Source organism: Aquarana catesbeiana, linkage group LG09 (genome assembly GCF_042186555.1).
Source record: "Aquarana catesbeiana isolate 2022-GZ linkage group LG09, ASM4218655v1, whole genome shotgun sequence".
Lineage (NCBI taxonomy): Eukaryota > Metazoa > Chordata > Amphibia > Anura > Ranidae > Aquarana > Aquarana catesbeiana.
The window spans coordinates 193,691,715-193,717,268 of NC_133332.1; the positions used below are offsets into that span (position 1 = coordinate 193,691,715).

General features: G+C 40.2%; 1 protein-coding gene across 3 annotated transcripts in view; it reads left to right on the forward strand.

Annotated features, from left to right (window-relative positions):
• The window catches only part of LOC141108162 (vascular endothelial growth factor receptor kdr-like), a 308,462-nt gene that overhangs the window by 75,978 nt on the left and 206,930 nt on the right, over nucleotides 1-25,554 (forward strand). For all 3 annotated transcript variants that reach the window (XM_073599472.1, XM_073599473.1, XM_073599474.1), the window contains exons 2-4: nucleotides 16,896-16,989; nucleotides 21,658-21,887; nucleotides 25,348-25,469. In XM_073599472.1, coding sequence (XP_073455573.1) covers nucleotides 16,896-16,989; nucleotides 21,658-21,887; nucleotides 25,348-25,469 — 446 coding nt within the window. The remainder of the gene's footprint in view (nucleotides 1-16,895; nucleotides 16,990-21,657; nucleotides 21,888-25,347; nucleotides 25,470-25,554) is intronic.

Genomic DNA, 25,554 nt, shown 5'->3' on the forward strand with positions numbered 1-25,554 from the left:
TAGAAAGTAGACACCCCAAGCTATTTGCTGAGAGGCATGTTGAGTCCATGGAATATTTTATATTTTGACACAAGTTGCGGGAAAGTCACAAATTTTTTTATTTTTGCACAAAGTTGTCACTAAATGATATATTGCTCACACAAGCCATGGGCATATGTGGAATTGCCCCCCAAAATACATTTAGCTGCTTCTCCTGAGTATGGGGATACCACATGTGTGGGACTTTTTGGGAGCCTAGCCGCATACGGGGCCCCGAAATCCAATCACCGCCTTCAGAATTTCTAAGGGTGTAAATTTTTGATTTCACTCTTCACTGCCTATCACAGATTCGGAGGCCATGGAATGCCCAGGTGGCACAAACCCTCCCCCCCCAAATGACCCCATTTTGGAAAGTAGACACCCCAAGCTATTTGCTGAGAGGCATGGTGAGTATTTTGCCGCTCTCATTTGTTTTTGAAAATGAAGAAAGACAAGAAGAAAAATTTTTTTCTTTTTTCAATTTTTAAAACTTTGTGACAAAAAGTGAGGTCTGCAAAATACTCACTATACCTCTCAGCAAATAGCTTGGGGTGTCTACTTTCCAAAATAGGGTCATTTGGGGAGGTTTTGTGCCACCTGGGCATTCCATGGCCTCCGAAATTGTGATAGGCAGCGAAGAGTGAAACCAAAAATTTACGCCCTTAGAAAGCCTGAAGGTGGTGCTTGGTTTTCGGGGTCCCGTACACGGCTAGGCTCCCAAAAAGTCTCACACATGTGGTATCCCCGTACTCAGGAGAAGCAACAGAATGTATTTTGGGGTGTAATTTCACATATTCCCATGGCATGTTTGAGCAATATATCATTTAGTGAAAAAAAAAATTGTCTTTTTCCTGCAACTTGTGTCACGATATAAAATATTCCATAGACTTGACATGCCTCTCAGCAAATAGCTTGGGGTGTCTACTTTCCAAAATGGGGTCATTTGGGGGGGGGGTTTGAACTGTCATGGCATTTTATGCACAACATTTAGAAGCTTATGTCACACATCACCCACTCTTCTAACCACTTGAAGGCAAAGCCCTTTCTGACACTTTTTGTTTACATGAAAAAATTATTTTTTTTTGCAAGAAAATTACTTTGAACCCCCAAACATTATATATATTTTTTTAAAGCACATGCCCTACAGATTAAAATGGTGGGTGTTTCATTTTTTTTTTTCACACAGTATTTAGGCAGCGATTTTTCAAACGCATTTATTGGGGAAAAAACACACTTTTTTAAATTTTAATGCACTAAAACACACTATATTGCCCAAATGTTTGATGATATAAAAAAGATGATCTTAGGCCGAGTACATGGATACCAAACATGCTTTAAAATTGCACACAAACGTGCAGTGGTAACAAAATAAATACATTTTTAAAAGCTTTTAAAAGCCTTTACAGGTTACCACTTTAGATTTGCAGAGGAGGTCTACTGTTAAAATTACTGCCCTTGATCTGACCTTCGCGGTGATACCTCACATGCATGGTGCAATTGCTGTTTACATTTGACGCCAGACCGACGCTTGCGTTCGCCTTAGCGCGAGAGCAGGGGGGGACAGGGGTGCTTTATTTATTTATTTTTTTTCTTTATTATTTTTTTGCTTTTTTTTATCTTATTTTTAAACTGTTCCTTTCATTTTTTTTAATAATTTTTATTATCTCAGGGAATGTAAATATCCCCTATGATAGCAATAGGTAGTGACAGGTACTCTTTTTTTGAAAAAATTGGGGTCTATTAGACCCTAGATCTCTCCTCTGCCCTCAAAGCATCTGACCACACCAAGATCGGTGTGATAAAATGCTTTCCCAATTTCCCAATGGTGCTGTTTACATCCGGCGAAATCTAAGTCATGAAATGCTCGTAGCTTCCGGTTTCTTAGGCCATAGAGATGTTTGGAGCCACTCTGGTCTCTGATCAGCTCTATGGTCAGCTGGCTGAATCACCGGCTGCATTCTCAGGTGTTCCCTGTTGAGACAGGAGAGCCAGAGAAAAACACGGAAGATGGTGGGGGGGCATTCCCTCCCACTGCTTGTAAAAGCAGTCTAGAGACTAATTAGCCGCTAGGATTGCTTTTACATGAAAGCCGACCGCTGGCTGAAAAGAATGATACCAAGATGATACTTAAACCTGCAGGCATCATTCTGGTATAACCACGACATCTTTTTTGGGGGGGTTCGTTGGGTAGGGGTACTCAGGAGGACATAAAAATGCCTCTCATGCAGCCGACTGCATTTGGTTGGGGATGTGAATGGGGGAAGTACGGGTGCTGCAGAAGTGGTGGGTTCCCAATTAGGATTGGCGAATGCAGCAGGAAGGGCATTATGGGCACGATGGCTCTGTGTTTGTCTTCTTCTTGGTGGCAGCGGGACACTACTTGTGCTTGCCACCTCACCAGCTTGAACTGCACTTATGGGACTCGCCACGTCACCAAGTGTTAATGCAGTGCTGGTTTGACTACAACCGGGGTGTACTAGGCCGCAGGTGCTTGCCAGTTCACCAAAACGCTACCAAAAAAACTGTTAGCGATCACAGGGATCAGGCCTGACTCTGCGAACGCTGCAGTTATGCGTTTAGTGTTTTGTAAGTGACAGTGATTGATCGATACTGCACTTGGGTGGGCTGGGCTGGGCCGGGCGGAGGGGCAAAATGCAGGTGCTAGCAGGTATCTGGGCTGATCCCGCTAACACTGCGTTTTTGGGAACCCTAAACAGCTGGGGACGCTAGTATAGATCTGATTGGATTAGGTATTGATCCGTTCAGATACTATACCACTAAGGGAGGCGTATGCTGTGTGCGTGGGTGTTAGTGGTACTGGCGCTAACCTGACGCTGCCTAGGGCGACGCATATCACCGCCGGGCGATCAGGGGGCTAAACCTTTATTCGGTAATAAACGGCGGGTGCCCTGACACTAAAAAAAATAAACTAACTAACCAGCTTCACCCGTAACAGTTATACGGTGATCACTGGTGAAAGGGTTAACTAGGGGCAATCGAGGGGTTAAAACCTTTATTAGGTAGTATATGGGGGTCTCTGACACTATAAAACGCTGACGGGGAACCTATATATTTACTTCCCTAACTAGCATCACCAGTGACACTAATACAGCGATCAGAAAAATGATCGCTTAGTGACACTGGCGACGGGGGGTGATCAAGGGGTTAAAACTTTATTAGGGGGGGTTAGGGGGGTACCCTAGACCTAAAGGGGGCTAACACTAACTGCCCTACCACACTAACTGTCACAAACTGACACCAATGCAGTAATCAGAAAAAAAAAACTGCTTGGTGTCAGTGTGACGGGGGGGGGATTGATTGGGGGGTGATTGGGGGGTGATCGGGGGTGTAATGTGTGCCTGGCATGTTCTACTGTGTGTGTGTTGTGCACTTAGATTGATGTCTTTTCTCCTCGGCGCCGGAATGGAAAATACTGAGCCGAGGAGAGATGGCATCACTTCCTCTGCTGCTGTTTACTATACAGCAGCAGAGGAATGATCCCATTGGCCGGGAGCGATCGCGAGGGGGGGGCCACAAATTGATGGCCTCCCCCTCTCCTCCGATCGCCGGGGGAGAAATGCCGACCACCTCGGGCACCGGGGGGGTCCGATCGGACCCCCCTTCCGCGGGAGGCAGATCACGTACAGGTACATGATTCTGCTTGCCTGTGCCATTCTGCCGACGTATATTGTCGTGAGGCGGTCGGCAAGTGGTTAAAGGTAATCTATGGTCACAGCATACACTTTAAATATATAACATCACCACTGCAATAGCAATACAAAAAAAAAGTTATTTTTTGACAATCCAATATAAACTTGCTTGAAAAATCTCCTTTCATGTAACTTTTGCCTGTCTTCCTGGATTCCCTGCATGCTTTGTTTACTTTCAGTTTCTAAGAACTACATATTGTATCCCATGGTACCTTGCTGCCTACAAGCAGTGATTATTGTACTGACTGCGCCTCCAGAAACTTCTGCTCTCAGCACCTCTATAGTTCAGAAGGCAGGCTCTGTGAAATGTGTGACACAACATTGCCTATCAACAAGGCATAGTGAATATGTGTCACAGAATTCAAGGAAGTAAATATGTGGGGATCTTCACAAAGTAAGTTTAGAAACTTCAAGATCTTGATAATAAATGCGCTTTACTCTTTTGCAATAAAATATTCAGGGCCGAGACCTCCCTCTTCATCAGGGCTTTAGATCTTAAAGTGATATTAAAGTCTCGTTTTTTTTTTTTTAGTTAAAAATAACAAACGTTATACTTACCCGCTCTGTGCAGTGGATTTGCATAGAGCAGCCCAGATCCTCCTCTTCTCGGGTCCCCCTTCTGTGCTCCTGGCCCCTCCCTCCTGTTGCGTGCCCCCACAGCAAAGCAGCTTTCTATGGGGGCACCTGAGCCGAGCCACAGCTCCCTGTGTCCATTCAGACACGGAGCCATGGCCCAGCCCTGGCCCCTTTCTCTCCTCATTAGCTGACTGTATTTGATTGACAGCAGCAGGAGCCAATGGCGCCATGCTGCTGTCTCAGCCAATGAGCAGGGGAGTCCCGGGCAGCCGAGACACTCCTACAACATTGCTGGACCTAGATGGGGCTCAGGTAAGTATTAGGGGGTGTTGGGGGAGGGGGGCTACTGCAAACAGAAGGCTTTTATCTTAATACATAGAAAGCATTAAGATAAAATAAAACTTCTGCTTTTACAATCACTTTAAGATCCAATAGGGGCTTAAGACTTGGGAAGATACTTTGCTATATTAATCTTTATAAGTGAAATATCTACCAAATGTGCCTATGTTATTGGCAGAGGCAGCAGTACCCCTTTATCAGTTATGCCAGTGTTCCTGGTTATTACTGCCATTAGTCATCATCTCATTTATGACTATATTGTTAGAAGGCCTTGAGTTTGCTATAAGAAACCACAGCGACTGCATGTACCTTTATTTGAGAGCATAATTATTTTCTAATTTAGCCTGTTCTATAAATGAAATACTGTACACATGTGAATGATTTATTCTAATGCACACAGAAAGGGTTAAATAAATTCAGTAGCGGCTGTCTGGAAGACTCTCCCAGAAATGCCGGGCTGTTTATGGGTTTCTGAAATCTATTGTATGGACTGAAATAATGACCCTATGGGGGTTATTTACTAAAGGCAAATCCACTTTGCACTACGAGTGCACTTGAAAGTGCAGTCCCTGTAGATCCGAGGGGGGACATACAAAGAAAATAAAAAACAGTATTTTAGCTTGCACATGATTGGATGATAAAATCAGCAGAGCTTCCCCTCATTTCAGATCTTCTCCTCAGATTTACAGCGACTGCACTTCCAAGTGCACTCTCAGTGCACTTGTAGTGCAAAGTGGATTTGCCTTTTGTAAATAACCCCCTATGTGTTTCCTGCCTCCATTAACTATTGTACCTGAAGAAACAATTAGGGCCCAACTAGGGACAGGTCAGGTCCCTCAGCCTCCCACTGCTGTAGATACATGGGCCGGGAAGGAACGGCTTGACTGAAATATTTATTTCACAGTATCACGATTAAAGAGCTTTAATTGTATCTATGGAATGCATATATACATTAGATGGAACTCAGTTTGTTTTCTTTCCGTATACTGAGACTAATGTTTTCTTGAAGTGTGAGCTGAAAGGAGCTGACATTATAATGCTGTAAATGCCACATATCATGTATATGATGAAACCATTTGTACGCACAGTCAACTGCACACTGCCAACCTTTTGACAGTGATCAGATAATTCTTCACAAAGCACCAGCAGCAAGCCAAATGGCACTAAATTCTTTTAGTTGTGGAATGGTTAACTGTCTGGCTGGTACAATGTGCCATGAGGGGTTATAAGGTGGCATACTGCTGCTGCTGGTAACAAAGTAAACAATGTTCCTATTACACACTCATAAATGTGACATATTTAAACTTTATTATTAGACTGTAATTTGTCAACCTAATGCCCCGTACACACGATCGGACATTCCGACAACAAAATCCATGTTTTTATTCCGACGGATGTTGGCTCAAACTTGTCTTGCATACACACTGTCACACAAATCTTGTCTGAAATTCCGAACGTCAAGAATGCGGTGATGTACAACACTTACAACGATCCGAGAAAAATTAGGTTCAATAGCCAGTGCTGCTCTTCTGCTTGATTCTGAGCATGCGTGGAACTTTGTGCGTCGGAATTGTGTACATACGATTGGAATTTACGACAGCGGATTTTGTTGTTGGAAAATTTGAGATCCAGATCTCAAATTTTGTGTGACGAAAATCCCGAAGGAAAATGTCCGATGGAGCCCACACACGGTTGGAATTTCCGACAACAAGCTCCCATCGAACATTCTCCGTCGGAAGATCCAACCGTGTGTACGGGCATTAGTGTAAAAAATAACCATTGAGTGCAAAATGCAGTACCCATATAATGGCCAAAAACGTGTTTACACTATGGAACACTGCCTCCTAATTTGACTGGCTTGAGTAACTGCCCTTAGCAGATAGCCACTGCACTTTATAAAGGGGCCAGTCCATCCAAAAGTAATAGTTATAGGTGGGACCTGGTATGTTGGGTACACCACTGGCTTCCTATATATCTTGGATACTCCAATACAAACATCTTGCTGCCATAATTCCTGACTCTGTTCCTGCCCATCGGGGAGTTTTGAGTTTTCGCACCCACGTCCACGTTCTTGCATTTTTTGTTACATTCTCCAAATGATAAAATAAATAAAAATACAGAGGAAGAAGGAATTCCTCATGACCCTAGTAGGTATGTAGACCCAGGCACTGAAGCTATCACTTCAACAGAGTCCCTCATTCACACAACATACTTATGCATACACCTGTGTGAAGGGCTGTATGTGGCCGCATGGGATGCACAGGTGTTCTGTGCATCCACATGCATTCAGTCCCATTAATGTCGATTGCAATGCAGCGACTGAACAGATACAGACACTGTTGCCAGTTTAACAGCCATGCAGGTGCCTGCACACAAATTCATGGAACACCTGTGCATCCTGTGTGGGCAAAGCTAGCCCTTCTTATGGATGTATGCATAATGTGAATGAGGCCTCAGATATATATATATTAAAGCAACTCTCAGGGGATTTAACACTTCAATATCAATCAAAAACTTGTTGTTTAGGGCTGGTTCACACCAGCAACTCAGCTGCTGGTGTGCAGTGCGGCATAGATCAATGCAGTGATAATACACTAAGTTTGGGGGATCCTACTGTTTCTTTTTTTATTTAAAAACAATTTTTATTGCGATGTCACAGAAACATCTCATAGTGTTCAAATGCCTGCTGTGCAGTGCAGTGGATTTCAGTGCATCGTGCCTGCACACCACCACAATGTAGTGGTGTGAACCAGGTACATAGGAGATAAGACATTTTGCCTTGTCCATGCGGTGGGACTGTTTTGGAATAGCTGCCCAAGGCTCTCCCACCATATCTAGTGTGAACCAGTCATTATGGTATATGCACCCATTTATTTATAGTTTCTATAAAGTGCATGATTTCTGTAGATTTACTTAAAGCGAAGTTCCACCCAAAAATGGAACTCCCGCTTTAAGTACCGGTAACCCCTGACATGTCACATTTGGCATGTCATTTTTTGGGTGGGTACCCAGTTTTGACAGGCACCCAGCTCCCACTTCCTCCCCTGGCGCCGGAAGGAAGTTCACCTCTTTCCCCTCCCTGCAATCTTCTGGGACACGTCGCTGGTCTCAGAAGATTGCTCAGCCATTCACCACACACAGTGCGGCTCGCGAAAGTTACAATGCCGGTTCCGCAGAGAGGAGGAGAGAAGCAAGGCTTCATGCGTCCGCATCGCTGGACCGTGGGACAGGTGAGTGTCTGTCTATTGAAAGTCAGCAGCTACACTTTATGTAGCTGCTGACTATTAAATGGGTGGAACTCCGCTTTAATAATGACATGTATGCTGAAAAAAAAAATGGTCTTGATATTTTTAATGATATTGTTTATTAACCCCTTCCCGACCAACCGCCGCAGTTGTACTCACCTGGGCGAAATGACCTTACGTCGCTTCACCTTTTGACCACTAGGAGGCACACGCATGCCGCCAGAGGCACGTGCGTGCTCCCCCGGCTCGCCGCCGATGCAAGTACCCGGCGGCGCCCTCCAGGCAACCGTGATCGCTCATGGCAGAGCGTGAACCGGGATCTGTGTGTGTAAACACACAGATCCCAGTTCTCTCAGGCGAGAGGAGACAGATCGTGTGTTCATGCTAAGTATGAACACCGCTCTCTCTCTCCTCCTAGTCAGTTCCATCCCCCCCACAGTTAGAACACACACTGGGGAACACAGTTAACCCCTTGATGCCCCCCCTAGTGTTAACCCCTTCCCTGCCAGTGACATTTATACAGTAACCAGTGCATTTTTATAGCACTGATCGCTGTATAATTGTCACTGGTCCCAAAAATGTGTCAAACGTATCCGATGTGTCCGCCGCAATATTGCAGTTCCGATAAAAATTGCTGATAACTGCCATTACTAGTAAAAAAATAAAAAAATAAATAATAAAAATGCCATAAATCTATCCCCTATTTTGTAGACGCTATAACTTTTGCACAAACCAATCAATATACGCTTATTGCGATTTTTTTTTTTTTTTTTTTACCAAAAATCTGTAGAAGAATACATATTGGCCTAAACTGAGGAAAACATTTTTTTTTTTAAATTTGGGATATTTATTATAGCAAAAAGTAAAAGATATTGGGGTTTATTTATTAAAGGCAAATCCACTTTGCACTACAAGTGCAAACTACAAGTGCAAGGTAAAAGCTTGCACATGATTGGATGATAAAATCAGCAGAGTTTCCCCTCATTTCAGATCTATCCCTCAGATTTAAAACGACTGCACTTCCAAGTGCACTTTCAGTGCAATTTCAAGTGTACTTTTCACTTGTAGTTTGCACTTGTAGTGCAATGTGGATTTGCTTTTCGGAAATAACCCCCAATGGGGGTGTGTTTTTTTTCAAAATTGTCGCTCTTCTTTTGTTTATAGCACAAAAAATAAAAACCACAGAGGTGATCAAAAACCGCCAAAAGAAAGCTCTATTTGTGGGAAAAAAAGGACGTAAATTTTGTTTGGGTACAGCATTGCACGACCGCGCAATTGTCAGTTAAAGCGCCGCAGTGCTGTATTGCAAAAAATGGCCTGGTCATTGAGCAGCCAAATCTTCTGGGGCTGAAGTGGTAAAGTTCTATAGAATGCTTCAGCTTCTTGTTGTCTTGGGTGATATTTGCTCACAGCAGATTGTGTCTCCATCCAACACAATGCTGTCACTTGCCTGTAATTGGAGTCGCTAAGAATTTGTCTATTCTTACATAGTTACATAGTCGGTAAGGCTGAAAAAGACAATTGTCCATCCAGTTCAGCCTGTGTAGGTGCATGTGTATCAGTATCTATAATGATTTCCCATATCCCTGTATGTTGTACCCTTTAAGATGTACATCTAAAAGTCTTTTAAAAATATCCATACTCCCCGCAGCCACCATCAATTTGTGGGAGAGAGTTCCACATCTTTATTGCCCTAACAGTGAAGAACCCCCTATGCAGTTTAAGGTTAAACCGCTTCTCCTCCAGTCTCATTGTGTGCCCCATGTCTTTTTACAATTCCTATGACTGAATAGTTTATTTCCTATGCTGGGATCCCCATTGAGATATTTGTAGATCGCTATCATGTCACCTCTTAAGCTTCTCATCTTCAGCAAGAATAAATTTAGTGTTTGCAGTCGTTCCTCGTAATTGAGGTCCTCCAGTCCCCTTATTTGTTTCGTTGCCCTTCTTTGGACTCTCTCTCCAGCTCCAGCACATCCCTTCAGAGGACTGGTGACCAGAACTGGATGGAAACCTCCAGATGAGGCCTAACCAGAGTTTTATAAAATTCTGTTTTATTTGAATCTACTAGGTCAGTATGTCACCACAATTTGGCCTTGTAAGGGCTACGGGTGTTTAGTGGAGTTGGAAATGATGGCAGAGTTTGTCATCACTGAACTTGGAGGGGTTTACAATGATTTACAATGCCAGCATGTGAGTCATCTTGCTAGTAATCACACATAATAGACAGAATAGTTTTAGAAGGAGCTGATATAGAAAACGTAAAACTAAAAGGGCTGTTCTGAGACAAGGTTATTAAGCTTTAAAAATCAGATTGCACGGTTTTCAAAGTGACCTGTCATAAGAAAAAAACAAAAAAAACTGCTATACCTGCAGAAGATAAGACAGAATACCTACTTTTTATGTTGCCTGTGCTGCCTGAAGTCCATTCCATTCAAGAGAGATTCCCTTCTGAAGTCCACTGGGAAAGTGACACTTTTGGGAATATAATTTAGCTGGTCTCAGGTTGTCCTCACTGGTTCCCCTATGTCATTACAGTAGTGATATGGAGGTTGGTGGGAGGAGCCAGTGAGTACTGTGCAAAGGTAAGTATTCAGACCCTTTTTTAGCAGGTAGGCCTGTTTATATTTTTTATGACACAATTGTGTTAAAAACAACTGAGTGAGAATGTTCTTGTTAGTATACAGTATCATACTGAACATCTCTTTTGCAGGTGTGTTGGATTTGTCATATATATCATATTTAAATTGTTTTGCATATGTTCATGTTATTAAAAAAAAAGCTAGAAATTTCATCCACAATGTTCAAATCGAAGGATGCCAGCATCCTAGTCAAGGAAGTAGATGGTGACCATGGATAATGCCTAACAAATGTGTAGACATATAAGAGGGACTGTCCCTGATTTGGAACAAAGTCCCTCTGTCCCTCTTCCCTCCTCATTTGTCCCTCAATTTGGTCTGATCTCTGTAGTTGTATATAAATGCACTATTTAGCAAAAAAGTATTTCCCAGTGCTAAACCTTTCATCCAATTTCTAAATTGCTGCATTTGTAAATTCCAAAAGCCAATATAAAGAAATAGTAGTGGTAAAAAAAAGCACTTGTGGGTTTAACTAATCATTTTTTTGTATAATTCCTCTTTAAGGGGGCGTGACAGGGGGTGTGTCCTATGCCTACATACTTTTGCTAATAAGTGTCCCTGGTTCCTATCTCAAAATTGTGAGGTATGTTTATACAGTACATGTCCTGGGAGGTTTAAGATACTTCAAGAATCTCAATACACAGTCTTTAGATTGCAAATAATATGGTTATTTAAATTAAAAAACAGTGATTCAAGGTTCAATAAAGAGCTTGTGTACACACTACATTATACATACTGTACATTTGATATGATAATGATAACAGGGTGTAGACGTGGAGATTGAAGCTGAGAAGTGTACTGTTTTACATGTACATACAGTATTTATTGAGTTATATGGAAGCTGGGTAAACTGGTCCCTACGGTATGCACTTTTTAAATGATATTGTAATAATAAGTAAAACTCTTTAAATAAGGACTATGGGGTTAATTTACTAAAACTGGAGAGTCCAAAATCTGGTGCAGCTCTACATGGAAACCAGCTTCCATTTTTTTTTCAAAGCCTAATTGAAGAAGATGAAGTTAGAAGCTGATTGCTATCATGCACAGATGCACCATCATTTGCACTCTCCAGTTTTAGTAGATCAACCCCTATGTATTGAGTTTCTTGAAGTACCTTGATAGTCCTGAAACATGTGTGTGTATGGTATGTGTGTGTGTATGTATGTGTATATATATATATATATATATATATATATATATATATATATATATATATACACATTTGGAGATTAATGGGATGAAGTACTGATTTTAGAGCTAGTTGATTAGAGCAAGTCCATAAATAATCTGTCCAATGCCTAAGCAAAGCTGGTTCTGGCCTTTTGGGCAGATGGAAAAATGGAAAATTGTCAGTATGAGTACTGCAATCTAGTTAAGACATAATAAATATTTATGTTACAGATTACATAGAATGAATACCCTTAACCTCCCTGGCGGTATGATTATTTCGGATTTTAGGTGCTGAAAGTGGTACCATTATTTTGCATGGAAATTTGGCGTTTTATATTGTAGGTCTGTAAATCTTAACAATAACACACTTAAATCTGTCCAAACCAGAGTCTAGTAGATATCCCGGGTATGATAAAGTTTGAAACACAAAAACATAAATTATAATATAATAAATAAAAATAAATAATTAAAAAAAATTTTAAAAAATAGTAATAAAATAAATTTCCCCACAATTCACTATCGCTCAATTCTGCAAGTGTTCTAATTTATTATCGCTGTTTTCTAGATGGTCTAAAGCCACTTTTGACGTAAAGGGACACTTTTTGGTTGCTATGGATAATCTCCAGTTTCCAGGCAGAAAGAACAGTGTATATCATGTAAAACTGCATACAGGGCATGGGCCAGAGCACTGGGGACAAAAGGGATGTGAAATCATTTCATACAGTACTGTAATCTGTAAGATTACAGTACTGTATGTGTTATGATTTTGACAGTTTTTTGAATTTGCCGCCAGGCTCCGCCCCCGTGCGTCGCGCCGCTCGCAGGGAACGGAGCCTGGCACGGAGAGGCTTCGGAGGAGGACGGAGCCCTCGGACACTGCGGGGGACATCGCAGGATCCCGGGGACAAGGTAAGTAACGCCGCCCCAGGATCCTGCAATGCGATCCCGAGTGTGGCTCGGGGTTACCGCTAATGGTACTGAATTTTAACCCCGAGCCACACTCGGGAAAACCGCCAGGGAGGCTACCATGAAAAAAAAATATTTCTGAGGTTGGGTCTGCTTCAACACTGAAATTGCGGTACAAGCCATAGAAATGTCTTCCTACTTGCAGCTCCATAGTAAAAATATTTGTTTGCAATTGTTTGGGAAGATTCCAGGAGGTTGAACTAACTGAATCTCTTGGGAACGAAGAAGGAAGATCTCTGCACCTGAATTCTCAACCACGTCCATTCATAGCGTGTCTAAGTATGGTCATAGCTGAGCAGATATCTCAGTAAGCAATGGGCAGTAAAACATCTGCTCACCCTTGAATACTCCACTATGTGTCTTGCACCATGATTATTAGGCACAAACAGAACACATACAGTTAATTACTTCCTTTTTCTTAATGAGAAAAGGGGAGGATGAAATAATTGCTTGAAATTTGTATGCGATAACAAATTCTTATCACTGCCATGGTTAGTCCTAAGTGCCCTAACCCTGACTTACTTATACAGTATGCAGGATAAAGCTATATTTTGATAGCAGGATGAGATGCCCTTGATTGGTTTTGTAGTGCTGGCAGTAGGTGGCTGATGCAGAATCGGGAACTCTTGTTGCGGATAGATCCAGCAGACCTAGATACTAGATGGTGATGCAACATAAAATAGAGAGGGTACTTATACTGAGTGTGTATGTGATACTTGGTTATCTTCAATCACAGTTTTTCTTCCGCATGAGCGGACTTTCGATATACTACATACGTAGGACACATTGCTAGTGAGTCACACAAACTCATGACTCGTGACTCATTCACTTATAAAACCCTGGATCACACTAACTGTATTCCTAATTAAAACCATACTGAAAAACTTAAAAGTATGTTCATTATTTTATATGAAGCATGAACAAGTATTTATAGGGCTTTGTAGTTTGTAATACCTTAAATAATTACACAGTATTACATCACGTGTCAAGAAATGTATGTGTTTTTACTGTCAAAGCCAGACTTTGCTGAGACAAGTCGGTTACAAATAACATCAACAGAAAGCCGGTATTGCATTTTTATTTTAATTGTAGTTCCGGGTAATGTCTTACAGCCAAAATAGTAAAAATGTATCATATGAATGTTGATTTTACATCATGATCTATATTCTTAGCAGTTAACATGTGGTTTTAATATAACACTCATAATAGTGAGCAGATCTATTTGAAGATAAGTTGACAATTTGTCATTAAAAAAAAAACCTCAACATTCATCATGTGCATGTACCTGCTATAAATTCACAAGATATAGTGTTCCACATGCTTCCTCCATGTCCTTTGTGGACATCCATATTTTGACGTGAATGTGGGGAAAAAGTGCACAAATGCATAATAAAAAGTTTGAAATTAAAATTGAAAAGTACAGCATGCAAGTGGGCAGCATGAATCCTTGCTTAGATTTTTCACAATCACAAGAAATCAGGTCAAGGAGAGGTGCTTTGCATTTTCCAGCACAATGGAAATACAACCTAAGACGTACACTGACCCATTCAGAGCTACTGTTTAGCTTTAGATATAAGGGGCAGGGATAGAACATGTTAACGCTCTTTGTCTTTATTTAGGAGATTCAGTCCCTTTCTGTTGTTTCCGGGGAAATAAGTATGCACAAATCATTTATATATTTTTATAGTTGTCATCAGAACTGGACTACAGGAGAAAATTTCCACTTGAGAGACCTACACTGTAGAAGGTGGGATTTCCCCTGACTTGCGAAGATGGCCACTCACTTCCTGTGTTTCTGTGGCAGCAAGTAAGGGGACAGAGATAATTGTTAAAACCCGTCAGAGGTTCTTCAATACAGTTCTATACAAAACAAGACAAGAAGGTCCACTTTAACTATTTTGAACAGCTGATAGCAGAAGCTGTGTAAGGGTGACCTTGTACAATAGGTCCAGCCACAAAGGTTTCCCACTTTGTTAAAATTAGGAAATTTCTTCAACCAAAGCTCATGAATTATCTAAACCATGAGACGGTACGACACCAGTGTCGCACGAATGTTTACAAATATACGAATGTATATCTTTGTTTATGTGTTATTGAACGACATATTTGTATACTATACAATTTTTCAATGATACTTTGCCTATCAATAAAATAAGATTGAATTCAAATTAGGAAATGTCTTTAATAAAAAAAGAAGAAACTGACATCAAACAGAATCAGCCATGCGTTCGTTCGTTGTTGACGTTGTTTTTGATCTTTGTTTTTCCTGCCTATTTTGTATTTTTGGGTATATTTCTACCAATACCTCATGCAAGTATCACTGCATTGAAGCCTTCTCATAAAAGCAATACTTATCATAAAAGTACATTGAGTTGGACACCATTAGCAGATTATCCTTTGTCTCTTATTTTTAGTGGGTTTACACTGCTTTAAGATATGTTTTCAATATAGAAGGTTATTTGAGGATCTTTGGGACATTATTAGAAAAGTTTATAAGCTGGGGAGCATTACCACAACAGGTTTTATGTTTGTTGCTTTGAAATATATTGACGATTTTGGAATACAAGGATGCTTAAAATGACGTTTTGACCTGTATCCTCAGTAATTCATCCATTGATCCATAAACACAGACTTTAGTGAAAACAGGTGACAGATATATACATATTTATTCATATGTGCTCGTAGCATTGTGGCTTCAGTGCCTAAAATGTGCACAGATGTCCGTTTTGGCAGTAGATTATGCGCACATATCTGTCTCGGACCTCGTGCTAGGAATAATATTGTCCAGGATATGCTACAGAAGAGAATGGTGCTTTTTCAAGTTAGTGTTTTAAAACTTGCACAGTTGCAGAGATTGTAATGTGTATTAGCAAGCTTTACACAATTTCAGTTCTAATCAGGTCACTATCACTTCTTCCCACATTACCCGACTGTTATTTCCTATATGTACTCTGTGCTACTTATCGATTTACCTATTGGTAAAATAGATTACTGTTTTTAATAGCCAAAAGGTTACCCTGGACAACACACACTTCCAAAATAATAATAGGAGAGGCCTATCAGTGAGGACAAGCTTATCTATGGAATTAAGAGACCAGTTGGCCAGTATTGGTAAATACCAGGCTTGGGGCTTTATCACCTGCACTACTCCTTGAAGTAATTTACAGTATTTTTTTTTAATATAAAATTTAAAGAGGAACTGCAGTCTGCTCACATAATTTGTAATAAAAACATATTTGCCATTCTGCAGCTTCCCTCCAACCACTTTGCATATTATTTTATATATACTGTGATTCTGTGCTTGCCAAATATTCTGCAGAAATCTCTCTCCACTATCTGGCTGCAACCATTTTAACTGTGGGCAGCTGAAGCTGCTGCCTGTTCACTTCCTGGATTTACACAGACACACAGAGGCACACCTCCAGCTCTGCAGCCCTGCAGCACTCATTGGCCCTCTTATGACTCATCCCCCTGAAAAGAGTGAGATAGAGAGCTGTGTATGATGTCATAAGCCTAGGCTAATGACCAGACAAGAAAAAGGAAGTGGGCTGTATAAGGTATTTACTGGCAGAAAAAAAATGTTTTACTATCCAAAGTTAAAACAACAAGGGCAGAAGATTTAATAGATGGAAAGTTGAAAACATGACTGAAGGTCCGCTTTAAAATGTTTACAGGTATATAGAAGCAAAGTAGTTAAGCATAGAAATGATTATGTTTGTAGATTACAATAACACAAAAAGGGGCAAAATAGTATATGACCATTATAAATGGTAAATCATTCCACTTTTTTTTTCTCTTAGACCATTACTATACTAACATGATATATCTTATAATGAGCCGATACATTTGTGTGTGTGTGACAGACTAATAAGTGTCTGTATAATATAAACTTACAGAAGAAAAGGTTCTTCAGCTGCAAAAACATGTGTAAAGATTTAGCAAATGCCTTTTCTAGACAGAACAATGGAACATGGTCCACCAGGAAATGCCTGCCTAATGTCACAGACTAAAAGTTGTCCCCAAACTCAATATAAAACTGGAAACTAACCCACACGTATAATGGGTTCTTTGAAAGTAAAACATTTTAGCCAAGTGTTTCTATAATTTTTCAAGGTCCATCCAGGCCAGAAATATACGAAACGTAATCTTAAAAAGTGGACACTAATGGGATTTTCATAATGATTTATTAGTGCCTAGCATCATATAATCATTATTTTTCTGTTACTTTTCAGAACATCGTGATGAAATATTATCTAAGCTTGAGCTGTCTCCAGCAAAAGATCACACTGAAATCCGAGTGGGAAAAAATGTCACCATTACCTGCAAGTAAGGGAAGAAAATCTACTGTTGGGCTATTGTAACTATAAAGTTATGAGTATCATTGTATCAGTGTGGATTCAGGAGATGTAGCAGGAATGGAACTATACCTGGCTCCCTAGCAGTGTTTATGATATAGGGGTTGATTTACTACAGCATGGAAAGTGCAAAATCTGGTGCAGCTCTGCATAGAAACCAATCAGCTTCCAGGTTTTTTTTTTATCAAAGTTTAATTGAACAAGCTGAAGTTAGAAGCTAATTGGCTACCATGCACAACTGCACCTGATTTTGCACTTTCCAGATTTAATAAATCAATTCCATTGTGTTTTGATTTAATTTTACATGGACACTTCCATGCTTGGTAAATTATGGCCAAAAAATGTAATTCAGGAAAAAGTGCAAAGCCAGACCCTTCATCGGGGAGGACAAAATTTCTGCAATTCTTTGATATTCTATTCTGGAATATCCAGAAGTATGGAGGATTTACCACTATTTTCATATTTAAGTTATAGGCATTTGTAGGATTCATTTATAAAAGGTCTTTGGAGATGATTTATATAAAATAATCCCATACTGGTTTTGTGGCAGTGACTTGGAAAGCATTAAATCAGAGACTTTTGTTAAATGGTTTACAAATAACAAAGTTAGAATATAAATAGCCAGTAAGTAAATCCCTACATTTTCCTTTTGAAATAAATCAGATCCAGGTATGTATTTACATTGGTAGAAAATTATCCTATCAAATGGGTCATTGGTTGTAGCTGAAAAAAAAATTGTATCAGCTATAATGCTATAATAGTATGTTGGTATGGGGAAATATCCTATAGTATGCAGCAGATCTAAATATGGGATTTTATTCAAGTGATTATGAAGAACTGTATTGTCAGCCACAGTACATGTCTCTGGAATTTGTCAATTTTCCTATACTTCAGTTTTGTTTTTGTTTTGTTTTTCATCTCTGTGAATCTTTTTTGGTGTTTTTAAGACATTTTGCTGTTATTCTGCTTAAAGGACTAAATTTGATTTTCTTTAATTCAGCCATAAAACTTTGTATAGTTTTTTGTATTACCCTAAAACTGGATGTTGCTTGAGGCATGATTATTATTATTATTATATAGAATTTATATAGCGCCAACAGTTTGCGCTGAGCTTTACAATATAAAGGAAGACAATACAGTGGCAATACAATTCAATACAAGAGGGTTGTGAGGGCCCTGCAAGCTTACAGTCTAATAGGGAGGGGTTGGTGCAACAAAAGGTAATAACTGTGAGGGATGAACTGATGGGAGAAATAGAAGACTTGGTTATTAGCTGAAGGCAGGATAGGCTTCCCTGAAGAAATGAGTTTTCAGGGATCGCCTCTGTGGACAGAGTATGAAAGTGGACAGAGTATGAAAAAAGCCAGACAGATTGGGGTAGTGAGTTCCAGAGGATGGGAGGGGCTCTGGAGAAGTCATGGAGACAAGCATGGGAGGAGGAGACAAGGGAGCTAGAGAGCAGGAGATCTTGGGGGGAGCAGAGAGGACGGTTTGGGTGATATTTGGAGACAAGATATGTATTATACCTTCTGAACACAAAACTAGTTACTGACACAAAACTAGTATGCATTAAGTTAGGTCACAATAAAGTCACAATGCATTATTTGCATAATTTTGAAAGTATTGAAGCCAGAGAAATGGCTTGTCAGCCAGGCATGCAGTGTTTTCAGAAGGATATTTTTCTCTTCCAACATGAAGTGTAAATATATCACAATTCAGATCCCATATATAGTAATTCCAGAAAAGTATTTCACAAACCTTCTCAGGAAAACGTATACTTTGCGCCAGAGGAAGTATTTGACATCAGCAAAGTAAATGCTACAATAAAGACATTTTTTATGTGGAATGTATATACGGTTGTGTATATGTGCATGTACTTGCGTACGTGTGTGTTGATATCAAATATTGATACATTGAGATATATATATATATATATATATATATATATATATATATATATATATATGAAGAAAACTATAGAATATAAAGAATATTCCAGGATGCAGCGATGAGGCACGGTGACATCACCTTTGACCCGAAAGCCAAGAATGACAAATAAAATGGCTTTCTATTTTTATAAAAGGTTCGCTTAAGACCTGGTTATGCACACTGGAAATTTAGGTGCGGGTGGAAGACACAGGGGTACAATCCAGCCCTGCTAACAGCTGCTGTGGCTGGATGGTGCAGTGAGCGGTTCCAATGTTTAGGGAAGTATGTACCCAGGGACAAATGCCATCAGACCAAAGAAGGTCTCAATTTGTTAGTTGGAGTAATTTCTTTTATTTATGAAAGTAGTATAGGATGCAGGTGCACCGCAGAAGTGTTATAAATATCCTTTGCTCTAACATGCTTCTGTTAAATGTTTTTATGTAGAATACTAGGCTTATTGCCACACAATGAATGCAATAAACAGTATGAAAAAGATAGAATTAGTAAATCTTTTGAGAGACGTGTGAACTTCACACTGGCCATAAGGGTCATCCGTCTGTCTATAGCAGAAGGCAGACGCCCAGTGCTTACGTGGGAATGTGTGATTACAAGTGGGTGTCACAGGCTGACACAGGCCGTGTACACATCACTCAGTGGCTGGAAGTGCTCTTAAGATGATCACCTCCGCAGCAGCATCACCATCAGGAAGGCGGCACGCAGACAGTCTCAGCATGAAGCCAAAAGCCTTTTTTTTTTCTGGGAAGGAACAGGGAGGGGACGGGGATGTAGCAAAGACCTCAGTGACTTTGAAAAGCAATTCATTTATTTTCAAGTCAATGGATTTCCTTTAGATTAAGTGTTTCATGCATTTACATTTATCAGATGCTGCTTCTAAACTATTCCAGGATAAGTCATGGGCTAATTTCTTTGTAATGTAGGTACACAACTTCTAACACTTTCCATAACCAGAAAGGAACATTTTGTGTAAACAGGGAAAGTATCACTTCAATTAAAGGAATATGAGTTTTGAAACATTCTCACACCTTGCAAACAATGGAATTCAACATAAATAGGAGATTCTTCTTGGAGTAATCTGTACAGTAGCTTTAAATCTGTATGCTGAATCCAAGCAAAAGTGAAATTTCAAATAAAGCTCTTGGTAATGCACTAGTCATTTGTATTTGATACATCTGCAGTAAATAACATTTACTATTTAGGCTCAATATGGTTCTGAATATATATTTAGCATTCCTGGTCTTCGGGAGAGTATGCTGTCATGGTAGGAGGGGTAGGAGCCCACATACTTGTAAGTATAAGAATCAATGAACTCTCCAAGGACTGATCCTGTAAAAATGTAGGGCCTGTTTTAACAATAATCCCTGGATTTCATAATGACTGGTGTAGACAGATTTTGCAAAGGTGTCCCAGATGCTTTCTACAAGAGGCACAGTGTGCTCCAAGTTCAGGTACCTTTCTAGAACTTGTACCTGAATTTGGTGCAATACTTTTACAACTGTTGCATGCATTTCTGAAGAGATCTCATGGTCTAAACTTGTTATTGTCAAGATAACATCTTTAATGGAGACTTATCAAATTACAATATCCAAGTCATAAAAATCCCTTTTTGAAATTCTCAAGAATTCCTATTATTTTCCATAATTTCAATGTAGGTGAAGTGGATGTACTATACATAGAAAGAAATGACAATTTAGAGGGGTTGTAAACCCTCACCGTTTTTCACCTTAATGCATTCTATGCATTAAGGTGAAAATCCTTCTGTGCTGCAGCAGCGCCCGAGCCCCCTTATACTTACCTGAGCCCCATAATTCCCACGACGGGAACGCGCACACCAGCTCCGGCCGGTGTCTCATGTCCTGATTGGATAGATTGATAGCAGCGCAGCCATTGGCTCCCACTGCTATCAATCAAATCCAATGACCCGGGCACCGGGGGGCGGAGCCAAGTCTTGCTGTCTATGTCTACAGAAGCAGCAGCAGGACACGGGAGTGTGCCCGCACGGATGTCCACGAAGGAGAGCACTTCTCCAACGGGGCACTCAAGCAGAGGAAGAGCCAGGAGCGCCACGGAGGGACCCCAGAAGAAGAGGATCGGGGCCACTCTGTGCAAAACCAACTGCACGGCAGAGGTAAGTATCCACTTTAATATAAAAAATAAACACTGTGATGTCTTGATTAGGACTGCTGACACACACTGTAAGCTTCATAGGTTTGATTCCAAAAGAGAGTTTTCCTTAATTAACTCCACATTTTTAAGATACAATAGGACAGTACATTATTTTGAATCTGTTGCAAGCATTGTGCCACAATGTAGAAGTGGCACAAATTACAACTACCTGAGGCAATAGGTGCTGTCAGAACCAAAACTGTTGCAGATGTTTCTTGAATTAGGTTCAACACATTAACAAGAGCAATTCATGTCAGAAAAGTATCGCAGAACCTTCATTGAATTCCCTCCAATGTTTGATGAATCCTACTTACCATGCCTGCAATCTTTCATGAATCAAACCTTTAATTATATAGTACTGCTTACTTGAGCTTATACAGTATGTTGTAGAGAAAGTGGTGGCAAAGCTTCAAATAAAATAGTAAAGATTTATATTGTAGATATATTAAGATCATAATATAATAGATCATATACAATATATAATATTAGGCATGCTATTGTTTATGCAACATCATTTTTATTACAGAGGAACTCGCCCTGTGACGTGGCACTGGAAACACTTGCCATTTTCAAACCACGGCAGGATGGAAGTAGAAGAGCATCGATGTAGGAAGCAAAGTGAAGCTCATCTTACATGTAGCTACCTAAAACTCACCAAAGCCGAAGTACAAGACACAGGTTACATCACTTGTCTTTACAAACACCAAACCAAGAATAGTCTGCGACTTCAAGCTAGAATTTACTTGTATGTTAAAGGTAAAACAACATTTTATTTTCTCATTATCGAATTGCCGTTGAAAAGTACTCATCCTTGATACAAATTCTCATACACCTGTGTAAGATCCTTGAGCTATGCCCACTGCAGATAAATACAACTGTATACCACATCTGCAGCAAGTCAGTTGAACTTGATTCACCATATTCTTCTGCTCTCCAGAACTGTTGCCTGAATTGCTTGTTGTAGGTAGTTTTGTACAGGTGTTGACAGCTCTGGAAGTCATTAGACAATGCTGTCAACAATGTTAAAAAGAACTACAGGATTTTGCCCTTTACTGATCAGAGTCCTAAGGGAGAAACATCCCTTCAGTTCTCTGATTAAGATTTCCTGAAGTACCTTCTGTTTCAGTGATCTTATTTTGAAATCAGATAGGACAGGATCTGTCAACAGGTACTTATCTCTATTTGATCTGTGATCTCTTGCTTGTATAGGATAACAGGAACTCTCCCTGTCAACCACAAGACTGACACATGGGGCTTTCCACTCTATAAATATCTGTACTTTACTTTCAAGATCTTTGATTAGAAGACAAAGCCTATGATGAGTTATACTAGGGCTACAGCTTAGAACTGTTTTTGGGTTCATATTGCACCATTTACCGTTCAACAGTTTTGTCTGGCTGTAGAGAGCCAGTTGTATATTTTTAAACAAAATACAAGCACTGTTCATTGCAAGAGCATTCGTTCTAATGCCGCGTACATACGATTGGACATTCCAACAAAATCCATGTAATTTTTACCGACGGATGTTGGCTCAAACTTGTCTTGCATACACACGGTCACACAAATCTTGTCGTAAATTCCAATTGCCAGGAACGCGGTGACATACAACACGTAAGACAAGCCGAGAAAAATTAAGTTCAATGGCCAGTGCGGCTCTTCTGCTTGATTCCGAGCATGCGTGGAACTTTGTGCGTCGGAATTGTGGACACACGATCGGAATTTACGACAACGGATTTTGTTGTCGGAAAATTTGAGATCCAAATCCCAAATTTTGTGTGACGGAAATTCCAATGGAAAACCTGCATCTTCGGTGCCAATCACATGCGATGTCTATGAGATGCGAGTTCAGCCATACAGTTGTATGGCTGAATTCGCATTAGATTTGCAGGAAAAAAGTGCAGGGGCTTTTTTCCCCCACACTAAAATCAGACCGCATGGGTTTTCTCACCTATGTGATCCGATTCTTGTTCACACTGTGATCTGTGAACCGATCTGGGGGTGTCATTAAATGTAAGGACACCCAAAGCGGTTAACAGAAGGCAGTGTAAACTGCCTGCGGGAGAGGAGCAATGCAGGAACCGGCGCTAGAATCACGCTGGTTCCCGCATCGCACTAGTCTTAACCTAGGCTGACAGTCACCAGCTCTCTTCTCACTGAGTACTGAGTGATCAGAGATGTTTGATTGCTCAGTTCTCAGTCTTAGAGCCAGTGGAGGACAGATGCAGCATCGGACTGATGATGCATCCACCTAGGTAAGTATGATTTCTAAAAAAAAAAAACATACATCTCTTGGTCAAGATGATCACACACACATTGGCGACAATGTACAATCTCCCTGTTTGTATATATGGGTTGATAGGTTTTAGAAAACAGCACAGTTACTTTTTAGGGCCTAAAACACATGGGAGTTACATTTCTAAAACTGGAGAGTATGAAATCTAATGTAGCTCTGCATAGAAACCAAGCGTCTTCCAGTTTTTGTCTTTTGTCAAAGCTTGAACAAGCTGAAGTTAAAAGCTAATTGGCTACCATACACAGCTGCACCAGATTTTTCACTCTAGTTTTTAGTAAATCAACCCCACGGTGTTTAATCCTAGGTTGCAAACAAAAACGAGCATCATCTTCAGCAAGCTTTTGCAAAAAACTTTAACAAGCTTTAAATAACTTTTTGTTATACCCCTCAGTTGAGTGTATAGTAAAGACAATAGTGAAAGTGCTGGCAATAGCTTTAAGCAAGCCTTTACCAGTCTTCAGTGGGCTTTACCAAGCTTTGGCATTGCCTGATGCCTTCAGAAAGCCATGGATAATAATAATGGCAATAAATACTATTATTTGAAAAGGTTATTTTTCTGTCAGACCGAAAAGATACTAATGAAAAATACAAGCTGCCCATGATACCCAGAGATCAGAGAAAAACATTGCAAATGGGCTGGCTAAAGTCAGTTTGCTCAATCACTTGCACATCTTCAAAGAACATATAAAGCCGACCCCCATATCTGCACTGTACAGACCTTGCTCTTACACAATGGTTATGCTGATAGACTCATAACAAGGACCAAAAGTAAGAAAACAGCAGAGGGGGTAACATCAACATAGTGATGAGCTCTTGAGTTCTGTTTATTTCCTCTCATGGTTTCCTTCCAAGAACTCTGCACAATAGAAAGCACGTTTAATTTATATAGCATTGGCTACTATAGGTTAAGTCATCAACAAAATATATATGTGCAGTAAAATAAAAATAATATTTGTTTGTATTACTATTTTATATTACTTTTGCATATATTTCTGTAACTGTCAGTAATTAAATGGGACTTTATTATTACATCCTGGATACTTAAATTGAATTAATCAAATTAAAAGTCTGTGGAAGGGTTTAGAATCCTGTCATATTTTTATTGCTGTCTGTTCTGGAGAGATTCACGCTCTTTATTAGTTATGGTGACTACCGTCACCAGGACAAAAAGTGATGCAAAATCTAATATTTTCTGGTTGTCACCAGAACAGAGGCTTATGCCGCGTACACACGGTCGGACTTTTCGTCTACAAAAGTCCAACGGACGCCGACGAACTAAAGCTGGCTGGTAATCCGATCGTGTGTGGGCTTCTCCGGACTTTCAGCAGACTTTTTCAGCCTCAAATCCGATGGACTTTAGATTTGAAACATGCTTCAAATCTTTACGTCGTAACTACGACGGACCCCGAAATCCGCTCGTCTGTGTGCTAGTCCGACGGACAAAAACCCATGCTAGGGCAGCTATTGGCTACTGGCTATGAACTTCCTTATTTTAGTCCGGTGTACGTCATCACGTACGAATCCGTCAGACTTTTGTGTGGTCGTGTGTAGGCAAGTCCGTTCGTTAGAAAGTCTGCTGCAAGTCCGCCGAAAGTCCGCCGGAAGTCTGTCGGACAGGCTGTCGGACTTTTGTAGATGAAAAGTCCGACCGTGTGTACGCGGCATTAGAGGAAGTTTTCCAATGGCAATACCTGTGCTGGTGATTTCTTCTTTCTTTGTTTCAGAGACTTAATTTAATGCCTGTCTTATGAGCAAGAAGTGAACCTAATGGGGTACAAAAACAAATTTGGCAGATTTTAACCAAACTCCACTTTGTCCAAAATAAAGAAAAAAGTTTTACCTTTATGTGTACTTTTTTTTTTTTTTTTTACATTGTTCTGTTTAAAAAGTATCCTAACTGGTGATTTTGCATACCCTCTTCAGATTATACACAGCCGTTTCTGGAGATGAATACAGCAACCCCAGGAAATGCATTTATGGAAGCGAATGAACTGATTGTTCCTTGTCAAGTCAGTTCACCGGAATTCAAGGTCACCTTACAGTATGTAAGTAAAGCACGTCTTTCAATGCTTGTGCTGGGAACTTTTAAGTCCCAGGAAGGAAATCTTGAATGTATGTTCAATACAGTAT